A 12103-nucleotide genomic window follows, 5' to 3' on the forward strand; every position below is an offset into this window, starting at 1 on the left:
ACTGAGGATAGATAGTAGAGAGGTCACAAGCACTGTCAAGGATGACTCAGATCGGAGCAACGTGAAGTGATGAGTTTAGAGTGAATTCAGATCTAGGAATACTCTGCTCCAGAGGAGGACTACATCTAACTAGCGGCGTTAGAGCTGTCATTCTGGGGATTTTGCGTAATCGGTGCCATCATCTCCTTCCTAGGGAGGTGCATATGTGGTGAAGCTGTTTGAAGAATATGCCACAGGGCCAGCTGTCCTAACAGTGGTCTTCTTGGAATCGATTGCTGTGGCCTGGTTCTATGGTAAGGATGTTCCCCTCTTGACAACCTAGGCTGACCAGAAACCCCGGCTGGTATTTCCTCCATCTGTGTTCAGGCTTACTGATGTCTCGCAGAAAAAGCAATGCACGTATTACTGAACCTGAAAGCGATATTTCTGATTCCTTTGTCATGGAAGTACAATGCAATCCTGAAATCCAAATACACTTGGAGGCATTAAGTAATTTAGACTAGCTGAGGACTCTGTGCACTTGACCCTGTCTCATATTGGGTGCTAAATCTATTTCCTATTTATATCTATGTTTGAATAACGTGCCGCTGTCCACCGCTCATTTATTTTCATAGGCGTCACCCGGTTTTGCAGTGATGTGAAGGAAATGCTGGGCTTCACCCCAGGCTGGTATTGGCGCATTTGTTGGGTAGCAATCAGCCCCATCTTCCTTTTGGTGAGTTCATGTTCCCAACTCTCCTCCTCAGTCCAATAAAATCAATATAATAATGCAGTACCTTAGCATCCACACACACCATTTTCATTTACATTATGCTCCTTGCATTGCTTAAAGACAGCTTTTGTAAACTGACAACATGCAGTTAATGAGACAAATCTAATAAATGCTGCTAGGATTGGGTAGCAGATCAATGCTCGCGTTTCGTGCATGATTTAGATAAACATTAATGATACTGGAAAATTTTAATAACCTATGCTGGAGCCCTCCACTGCTTTCACATTTATCTCGGTGAGATGAAATAGCAAAAGATAATGATAGTAAGTACAGAAAAAAAGAAAACCAGATAGCAAGCTAATGTCTTATTTGAACACTAGCTGACTTACAACTGCAGAATCCACCTAGCCAAAATCCACATCAGCAGATTGCATCCTTCATAAACTTCTAATCAGAAATTGGAGCTACCGTCCCAACAGCTGACTTGGCAAAGTTGTCAGAAACATTTTTAAACAGAGTTTTTTAAGCCCTGTTCCAAAACCAGTTCACGCTGTCTTTTGTTGTAGCTTCCCTTGGGTGCAGAGCGTACAGTGGAGGTTTATGAAACAACGCATCTAGATTTTAAGGCCCTCCCAGTGAACTCAAAACACTGCTGGGGTGATTAATGTGTGTTTAACAGATTTTCATTTTATTACTTGTAGACAGAAAAAAAAAAAGCTATAAATAGATGTGTAACCACACACATAAATTATACACTTCTGTTCTCTTTATGGTCCTGAAACAATAAAATTCAATTAAATGAAGAGCAATTTGGTTTCAGTGGTGTGGTTACTAGGCAAACCTGATATTTGCAGTCTCTATGGAAACTAAACTAAACTAAGAAAAGCCCAGAAGAAGGTTTGTCGTCTCTTTACGGAAAGTTTGCAAATCACCTAGTGACCTGAATCCCCTGATGAAACCCAGGGAAAACTGAGCTAGAGCTCCTTCCTGCAATAGTTACTAACACCAATACTGTGCTGTTCCGGCCAAATACTTAATTAACGTAGTTTGACTTCAGGCAGTACAGAGTGTGCTGCCTGTCTCATCTGGCTGGCTCAGATCTGCTTTTGTACGAGGCTGGAACAATGCTGTCCTGGGGCACGAGCACACAACCAGGTTACAAGGCAGAGGATTTCCAGTGCATCTAGCGGCTCCGAGATAACTATCCGGCTGATGCTCTACAATCCCCCTTCCTCCTCTACCTTGCAGGTGTGCCCATGCCCTTCATACTACTGCCGCTTTTAGCCCCAAGGAACTGAACGAAAGTAAGGGCCCCGTAGGTGATTTTTGATTTGGCAGAGAAATCGAGGATGAAGGCTGAATGTCATCAAAAGAAAATGCCCTTCCCCATTCCCTCCTGCCTGCTCACTTCCAATATATAACTACTGGCTATGAGATCCGCACCTTAAACATTTTTAATCACACTGGAGTTGAAGCAAAATGTTTTGATTCACTCTGTGTGTGTGTGTGTGTACATAAACTTTTAGATATATATATATATATATATATATATATATAAAAACATCAGTAGAAGAACATAACCAAAAACCGCATACAAATATTCAACAACAGATGAGGGCCGTAGGACACCTATACATCTGAGGGTTGATGTGACTTGCATGTATAAATAGGATCAGATGGCATATGGCATTGTATGTAGCATTGGGGAAACTGGTATGAGAACAGTGTGTCCAGGTCTGGTGTCTACATTTTAAAAAGGATGCTGAAAAACTGGAGAGGGCGCAGAAGAACCACAAAAATGATTCAAGAGCTTGAGAATATGCCTTGTAGCACAAGACTTGGAGAGCTCGTTGTGTTTAGCATATCAAAAAGATGGAGAGGGACTTGATTAACATATATAAGCAACTTCATGGCCAGAAAATATTATCTCCTAAAAGTTTATTTATTCTACAAGACGAAATCATAAAAAGAACAAGCGGCTGGAAGTTACACAAATAAATTCAAATCAGAAATACAGCAAACATTTTAACATTGAGGGCGATTTAACTAATGGTTAAACAAAGTGCTGGGTTCTCTCTCTCAGTGCATCCAAGGCGAGACTGGATGCCTTTCCGGAAGAAACACGTCAGTTAGACCACGGTGACAGAGTTGAACACAGGGTTCAAACGCCATTGTCTGCGATATGCAGGAGGTCAGACAGGACGGTTTAATGATTCCTTCCACCCTCAACAGCTATTGCAATATCCTGTCTCTAAATTTAGCTTTGGATGCAAGCATAACAGGTCACTATGGAATAAACTCTCAGGAATAAAATATTCTCCCTAAAATCTTCTCGGGTAGTGGCTGGCTTATCACCTGAAGTATGAGTGTTTATATCCCTTTGATTTAGTTTTCTTATGCTGGCTGGCATCACTGGGGGCTCCCATACCTTTGCAGAAGTGTGCTGAGAGAAAGAGAGCGTGTACACCGTCCGTCCATTAGAAACAGAGAGCGTGCGTTCCTTTTTCAACCTGGGCTACGTGCTCGCTCCGAATGATCCGGTTGGGCAGTGGGCTCCACAAGCTCTAACACTTTCTGGGATTTCTATTTCAGTTCATCATTTGCAGTTTTATATCCAGTCCTCCGGACCTCCGGCTTTTCCAGTACAGCTATCCCTACTGGACAACCGTAGTGGGTTACTGCATAGGAACCTCCTCTTTCATCTGCATTCCAGTCTACATGGTTTACCGGTTATCAACCACCGCGGGAACGTTTAAAGAGGTATCTGCTATGTTCTAGTTGTTTTAGTTCCTTTTGGGGGAGAGGGGATGGAAGTGTGCCCTCCCTAGTGCTACCAACGGGATTGGGAAAGGCTGTAAAAGATGGTTGCATCTCTTCCAGGTGGTGCATACAAAGGTAAGCACTACAAAAAGTATGCTTTCTTCCCAGCCCAATCATGCCAGTAATGCATGGACATGTTGGCTGGTATTGTAGAATCACAGAGACAGGACTGGAAGGGACCTCCATGGGTCATCTAGTCTAATTCCTGCCTGAGGCAGGATCATCCCTATCCAAACCATCCCATACAAATCCACTGTCTAACCTCATAGCAAAACTACAGCCAGCCCTGACACAACACAAGACATAATGCCCAAACCTGCCACAGGGGAACCACAGTGGCCAATGTCCTGCTTCTGTAAAAAGTTGTTAATATATGCTCGAGATCCCAGGAAGAGGGCCGTGCCCCCACTACAAAACCCCCTAGTCTATCCCAATCTGACCATGGGGTCAAATTCCTTCCTGACCCTAAATATGGCAATTGGTCATGTTTAAGATGGTCAGGTGCTGAGAAGATAGTGTCTGATAGTATAACCCTCAACGGTGAAGTGCTTTTAAGGTATGGATGAAAAGTGCTATAGAAAGGGAGTGTCAGTTTGAGTACAAAGTGTTGAGTTTTTCTGGATCTGGTGGCCAGAGATGCAGGTAGAGAGTACAAATAGTGATACTCTGCTGCGAGCCCACAAGCTTTTTCAGACTTTCAGAAATGGCAGATACTTCTTTTCTCTGCTAGCCAACACAGAAAGGGAAAAAGTTTATTATGGACAGAAGAAAAGAGCCAGCCAATGCAACTCAAAGAGCTTTAGTTGACTGTTTCTTGGTCAGAGGCAGAGAGCCAAATCCATAGAGGCACCACCACCCCGATCCGAAACAAACAGTCCTCCCATATTTCGATACGAGATCCACAGCCAGCTGGCATGTCTTTTTGGGAGCTCTCATGAGTTATACATGAAGATCCAGTAGGAGGAGAGACGCTCAGTAGAGGTCATGGGATTCAACGAAATGACCGAGTCTCAGAGCAAAGCACTGAGAAACTCTCTAGAGTAGCTGGATGCAATCACGCGCGTCAATTAGAAACAGAGAGTGTACACTTTTAGAGCGCTTTACCCCTGCCTAGTGCTGTGCAAACCTATGTTGAGCCTGGGCCACAACCATGAGGTAGGTAGATACTCTAAAGGAGGGTGAGGTTTTCCTTCACAGTCTCCGCTGCTTCGTTCTTTCGAATAACGGGAGATCTACTTGAAATTGAAAACTGCTCCACTTCTGACTAGTGTGTTTTCTTCTCAACAGCGTGTTTTAAAAAGCATTACTCCGGAGACAGCCACAGAGATCCCTTTTGGGGACATCCGCATGAACGCTGTTTAAGCTAACCTACCTTTTCTGGGGGAAAAAAACGACATAAATGTTTCTTTCCCAAGGCTCCCTCCTCCAAAGAATTGAGTTTCCAGCTAAGCCAAGGAACAGGAGGGAGTTTTCCGCAGAGGCTCAGAAACCGGCAATGCGCATCTGGAAGCATGGTGCCTCCAGCGTACGTATCCAAACATTTCCATGAAATCTGCTGTGCACTGCAAACCAGACTACAAGTTCACTGCTGAACTAATTCATTTAGGAAACATGAGGATGTTGTGTGCATGCGTGTGAGAGAGAATGCAGTCACTCGGTGGATGAGCACCGGGGCCGTCTGGAAGCGTGTGCGATTCCCTCAATCGTCCCCAAAACGTAGGATGAATATCATCAGTTAGGATTAGATTTAGAATCTCAAGTCTGTGGCTGTACTCCTGTATCTTCCTCAATGTGACCATTTGTACTGGACCATGTTGTATTTGCGTCTAAGGATCTCATTGCTTCAACAAAAGTTGAAAAACACAGGAAAATAGTTCTGATAGCCATATACTACCCAAGTTATTCAGAGCTTTGTAGCTTAAAAAAATGAATAGGACTCTCAGACCCCAGGGTATTTTGTTGTGGAACAAGCAGAGGATGATGTAGGTAGCAAGCCCAAAGAGCACTGGTTGCCGCTCTGTACACAGTAGCGCACCCAGATTGGAGCATTATCCTCCCCTGTTCCTTATACCACTTCTGCCTCTGTCAAAGACAGGATCCTGGGCTAGCTGGACCACTGGTCTGACCCACTGCTGCTGTTCTTACGTTCTGTCATGTACTTTGGACCACACCAGTTCCCTTTCGTTGGTTCTTGCAAAAGTCACATGCACCAGAATGATTTTTAAAGCTCTGGGTTTCACAAAATGCTCAGCCTCTTCCCATTTCCCTCTGCTACACAAAACAGTCAGTCCACCCACTTCTTGGTCGTAGGTCACTCGACAAGCAGTGATGATGTTAGCAAATGCTAGGCTCCGTTGCCATCTCTCCATCACTTTTAGCTACGTACTCACAGTGACATTTCACAGACAGACTACTTCCTTTAGAAACGGGAGCCCGGTGTGAATTGCTTTAAGGTCAGATGCCAGAAGCTGGACCACTGGCTTGTTTATGGGACTTGTACTCCACAGCTATAATCTGCTGGAGCTTGTGGTTTTTTCCTATTGTTTTCTTGTTGAAAAACTAAAAGTTGGGGTAGCTCTTTAGACTTGATGGCTTACAAAGCTTTACCAAAAAATATAGCAGTCTGTACTAAAATCAACTCTTCTAGCCTTTACCCTGAAGATGAAGGGGAGGGGATGGGGGATATTTTACCCTGAACAAGTGCTTGAGTGAAATTCTGCAAGGGTGAATCCTAATGGTAACTGCTGGTATATACTTAGAGCATTTAACTGCAATTTAAATTCCATGTAACTTTAAATTATATACACACACACACTTGCACCTTCCAAACAAGGGAGCAGGTTAAATAGTGAGTAAACCTCTGACTAATTGCTACTGCCAAGTCAACTGCAGGACCACAGAATGACTACGCAGTTAGATGGAAGTTGCTTAGTTAAACCTATGTAGTTACTATGTAAATAAAGAAGATTTATGTCATATTTTTACCCCTACCACTTATAGCCTTACAAAGTTTTGTTATAAAACCCTAAACAAATGAAGTTAAAATAGGGCATAACACTTCCTGATACCTCTGCCTATGTGATGGAGTGCTAAAAATGAGGTCACATATGGAGTTATGGAGGCAGACGCTCAGAAACCAGCAAAAAGGGGGGAACAGGCTTACAGCAACAGAAAGAACCTGCCTTGTGCACAAAGGAGTGTACTCGTGGGTTTGTCATCTGAATACCAGCCATCTTACAAGGGTTTTCTCCCTCTGTATGTAGATACCTACTCCAAAGCATGCCTATTACAGTAACCCTGTAGATGTGAGATCACTTATCGGTAGGTGTTTAACTTAACCCACTTCCAAGGAAATAATTTAGAGCAGCGAAAGATTAATTTGTTCTAAACTGCTGACAAAGAGTACTAGGGCCACACAAGACCTGTCTAATGGGAATAATGTTTCAACAGCACCATGAGAGACAAAATAAATCTGTTTCTCACTGGATAATGACCTGCAACTTAACACTCACTACATGTAAAAGTGACTTTTAAAATGGATTTTACATTGAGCAGATGTAGGGTATGCTGGAGTTGAACACAAGGTGACTAATCCCCCCCCGCATAGGACGTGCTTTTTTAATATTTAAAACCATCTAATATTTCATATCACCAGTAAAGCAGAACCACCAGAAAATAAGAAGCCACTTGATTTTAAACGTTTCTGCCATGAGCTTGTTATTGAAGAAATACATATGAAGCTGCAGCATAGACCGAGCAGGATAATCACATACTTCCTACATCACTTTTGGGAAATAAAGAATCACTAAATCAGATTAGGCAATCCCAGCTGGTCTGTGTCCAACCCATGCCAGAAGTGTCACTTATTATTTTTAAACAGATACCAAATATAAAGTGAATTTCGGCCTGCACCAAAGCAAACAGGATCAGCTAGCTTTGCTAGGCTCATTCAAAAAAAAAAAAAATGTGCTGCTTAAAAACTGAACTCACAGCTCTGCTTTCTATTAGCTTTTACTAAGTCCTGCTACAAAACACAGCACAAGGAGACACTCAGCTGCCATCCAGCAGGAAGCAGAAGGTGGTTAGGTTCAGGAAGGGCACTATCTGCAGTGAAGCCAAAAAGGTCCTTTCCCAAAGTGGAACTTGGGACGTGAATTCTGCCAAGTACCTCTGTAGAAATCGCTGCTTTTTCCTGGGCTTTGGAAGAGTATGGGAACTGTGTGGCAATGCCATATCACAGCCTTATTACTGTAACTGTAACTGGGGGGCAAAAAAACCCCAAATCCCGATTGGTCCTATTCAGACAGTAATATACAGTGGCTTCCCGGGCGATTTCAGCACAGAAAATAAAACAGCTGCCCAGCCGGAATACCCTGAGCTTACACAGCAGCCCTACCACTGATGCACTGTGCATCAGGTGGGTAAGTCTTAACCAACTTCCCTGGGCACTGAAGGAAACCCCGAAACAAGAAACCACTACCTTGACAGTCAGATGATGCCAAACAGGCCTCAGATTCTGCAGAGAAATTAAGCCCGGGCTTAATTTCAAAGCAACTGAACATTGCCATTCAAAAGTGTTAGCTGTCAGAGCAGAAAACCTGGGAAATCTGAAAGCTGCAAGTTTTGGCAAAGGAAGGGCTGCAATTAAGAAGCTGTAAATTAACCTGTTGGCTGGACCACCGGTCAAATTAGCTGCGAGGAGCTCTCTCTGAATTCCCCAACTACTGATTAAGAAGTTATTGTACTTGTGCATAAGCACTAAGGGAAACAAAGATGCTAATGTGGGTGTATGTTTTATTTGTCCTGATCTCCTTTGAGGAACGACCGTAATGTGCACATTCTGCAGATCTAGAATCTCAGAAGGAAATTCAGACTTCTGAAAGAAAAGGTTTGGCTCAGTCTCTAAAGCCTTTAAAGTACTCAAGAATTTTAGCTGGGATATCCATTTTACTTAACACAGCAAGGAAATTCAGAAGCAGCACCGCTGTTTTCTCAGTGCTTAGTATGAAGTATGACTCTTGGTATTAAAACACTGAGATGCCGTGCAATCGGTCTGAGTAACTCAGTCATCCAACCTGACCAAGACGTGTCACCCTAAATAACTAGAAGCCCACCATGTGTGTGGTCCTTCCCAAGCCCAGATGGAAATATAGGTCTTGTCCTAAAGAGCACTAATTCTTAGAGAGAGAAAGGCGAGATCCCCTCCCAAATGACTTCCTTTCCTTGCCTCAGAAGGATGAAACGTCCTAGGTTTTAAGGGAACTGGTCCAACAACAACACTTCTGAGAGGAAGAAACAATCAAAAACCTTTTCTTCTCATCTCTATCTTTTCCAAGTCGTGTGACCCCAGGAGGGATGCATGTTCTCACTTGCAAGCAGAGCATTAGACCTGTGCAGAAAGCTGAGGACTGAAACTGAAATGGCACAAAATAAATGTTCTTAAGCAGAAGGGATATAGAGGAGATGCTCATCATATTTTACCCACTGAAAACTTTGCTTAAGGAGATTTTATTTGCTGGTTTGAATGTCACAGTTCAGATTTTAGTGGAGGGATTCTGTAAGTGTAAATGCAGAACATTTTTAACGACATCCTCTTCACGAGGAATAATCCATACCGAGGCCTTTCTGGTGTATTTTGGGAACAGAGTCAGGATGCCTTCTAAAAAACAAACTTTAAAGTGCAGAATTTTCTTTTTCAATATAATGCAAAGATGTAACCCATGCATACATATACACACAGAGCCCCCACGTGCCCTTTTTCAAGAGCTGAACAGGCATACCGCTTTAATTCCCATGAATTTTTAATTGCACATTGGCTCAAGGTTTTCTTAGGTCTTCATTCTGATCACAAGTTAGTTTCCCCAGCATCTCTGGTTAGCTCAGAAGCTGAAGCCACGTTGTGCCATTTCATTTATTTCCATGCTTTCCACTACCTTTTTTATTCCTTTTACACACTACTCCAAAATCATTAACGATTTCAGTAATTATCAGTTAACTCAATAAGTAATGTTATACATGCATTAGACGTGGAATATCTCGTTCACCAAAATCTTAGTTCTACGGTTGCGCCAAAGGGGCTACACACCGGATCTGAAAGCTTTTCCGACCACACAGTTCTTTTCTTCCTCGGTGATTTACCAGTTCCTTGCACAGAACACCAGAAAATCCCATTCCCCGATATGAAAAGTGATACGGAAACTTCCAAAGCCAGTTTTACCTTCCTTTGTGAACTGGGAGTACGTTTGCCTTTTAAGCTTTAGGAGGAGCATTAAACTGGAGTTTTATTTGTACAGAACTAAATAGTCCCGCCAACTTGTATATGATGTACCTGTATTAATTTATGCAGCTGTTTAGTTACGAGTGTTACAAGCTGGATTGTAAGTCATCAGTATGTGCCTTGTATTGTAAACTGTTACTGTAATAAATTTAATATCATAATAAATCTGCAGGCGTTTGTCTCATCTCTACTCTACACTTGACTTTAAAAAATGACATATTTCCAGCAACTCTAAGACCCAGTTTCGGCAGAGCAGCCAACCCAGAGAGCAGAGGAGTCAACCCAGTTTACTACACTGACAAGACTGCTCCAACAAAGAGCAGAGTAGCCCTTGCACCGTGTATCCCTTGGCCCACTCCTTAGAACATCAGTTTGGGTCCACAGTAACGGATGAACCAATATTCATGACATTTGTTTAAACAGAATAGCAAAAGCAAACTCCTCCACATCTGGAGTCGATGCAAAATTGCTCAATAAACTCGCATATCAAACCAACTCCATTTAAGGTCTTTGTGAGCTGATACGACTCCGTATTTAAATGTTTAAAACTGCTGTTTTATCTGCGTACACACAAGCTTGGTGAGTAAACCATGAAGGAAGCAGGTAGATCGATGGGGCTACAGTTAAGAATACACATTTGTTTAAAATTTCTGTTCAAGAAATCTGCCTGGAAATACTGGCTGCGTCGACACGTGCACATTTACCGTGTGGTAACCTAAATTGCTGCGCAGTATGGGTGCATATCTACACACGCGCGCCTATATTGTGCAGTAACTATGGCGACTTATGCCGACTTGGCAAATTGGCAAAGTTACACCCACCTGATTAGCCACTGCACAGTAACGCACGTGTAGATGCCTTACTGCGCAGTAACACTGTGTGGACGGACTTGGGACTAACTTTAGTCCCAAGGTCAGACCACACACTGCATTAATGCACTTTAGTGCCTGCACATGTAGGCGCTGGCCTATTTCCACTTACTGTGCAGTGAATTTAATGCAACATAAATGCACATGTAGACAGGCCCACTAAGTATCAGTCTTTTTAGACAACTCGGCTGAAGGTTTTTGTCATGATTTAAACCTAGTATAAGCAGGTGCAATTTCTCTGGAGCTGAACCCAAGTCGCAGAGAAAGCCGACTTAACATTATCAACCCCTCTAAGCATGAAGCTCCACTGTCCTCTGCACTCAGATGCTGGAGTGAGACCAAGAGGAGGGTCCAGGCTGCCGTCCTCATTCTACTACTGAATTTTTACAGGCAGAAAAGATGTTTTATTATTTCTTCCCAAGGAGAGAAATTGGAAGATCACATTCTGTATCTTATAATCACCCTTTGTAGTTGAGATAACCAAAGTCTTTGTAAGCAATATATTCTCAGGATTACCTCCCTCCCTAGAAAGTATTTATTTCATTGTAAACAGACCCATAAAAGGACCAACCCATATACTCGCTGCTTTTTTCTTTGCCTGCTACAGCTGGCATTTCCTCTAGCCACTGAGCAGATGTACAGAAACAAGTCTGCTTTCTCCCCAGCTCTATGGCTAAAACAAAGCTGGAGCTATCCAAAAGCAAACTGCTTGGTAAAATGCCACCAAATATATTTCATCTGGTTTGGGAAACAGCTGTAGGGAGCTGAACTGGGTAAGGGCTGGAAAGTTGGAAGGGAGGGGCACTCTCTGTTAGGACATAAAAGAGAAAGTGTGGTGGGCAAGATTAAGTTTAGGATCAGATATCAGGAACTTCCTCTGTTTTGCTCTAGCCTGGGAACAGTCAATAAAGCAATTGAAAGCAGGGATACCAGACCAAGAGGTTGTAAACTTAAGTGTAAGCACGCTGATAAAGCAGCTTGTGATTTTTCCTGTAAACTGTACAAACAAGCTACCAACGCACAGAGAACAAATGAAAGCCAACCCTGCTCTGAGAACCGGGATTCATGAGATGTTGAAAGCGGTCCAGGTTTTGGCAGCGGACTCAGCTGCTCTTGTACTTCAGTCACCCAAACCACCCTGTGACCCTATCTGATGTCAAATCCTAGGCCTAAAACACTAGCCATCCTTTTCTCAGCTATATTAAGAAACAACCAGCAAACGAGCCAACTTATATCCGAGGAGGAGCTGGAGCGTCCGGGTTCTACATCATACCACCTACCGTTTGCTGAAAGTCTCCAATTGCTATATAAAAACTTCCTTCCCAGAACCTCAAAATGCTAAAAGCTACTTAGAACAAAGAAATGTTGCTTTACTTTCAAAAGGAAAGATGCTTGAAATGTATGGCATTTCCTAGAGATTAAAAG

At 42.8% G+C, this 12103-nt stretch overlaps 1 protein-coding gene across 3 annotated transcripts in view; it reads left to right on the forward strand.

Moving 5' to 3' along the window:
• Positions 1-9718, forward strand: part of SLC6A4 (solute carrier family 6 member 4) — a 28453-nt gene extending 18735 nt beyond the window's left edge. For all 3 annotated transcript variants that reach the window (XM_006036105.3, XM_025192330.1, XM_025192329.1), the window contains exons 11-14: positions 194-293; positions 615-715; positions 3305-3472; positions 4820-9718. In XM_006036105.3, the coding sequence (XP_006036167.1) occupies positions 194-293; positions 615-715; positions 3305-3472; positions 4820-4894 (444 nt within the window). In that variant the 3' untranslated portion in view covers positions 4895-9718. The remainder of the gene's footprint in view (positions 1-193; positions 294-614; positions 716-3304; positions 3473-4819) is intronic.
• The last annotated feature ends 2385 nt before the right edge of the window (positions 9719-12103 follow it).

Source organism: Alligator sinensis, unplaced genomic scaffold, assembly GCF_000455745.1.
Source record: "Alligator sinensis unplaced genomic scaffold, ASM45574v1 scaffold1642_1, whole genome shotgun sequence".
NCBI classification, from domain to species: domain Eukaryota; kingdom Metazoa; phylum Chordata; order Crocodylia; family Alligatoridae; genus Alligator; species Alligator sinensis.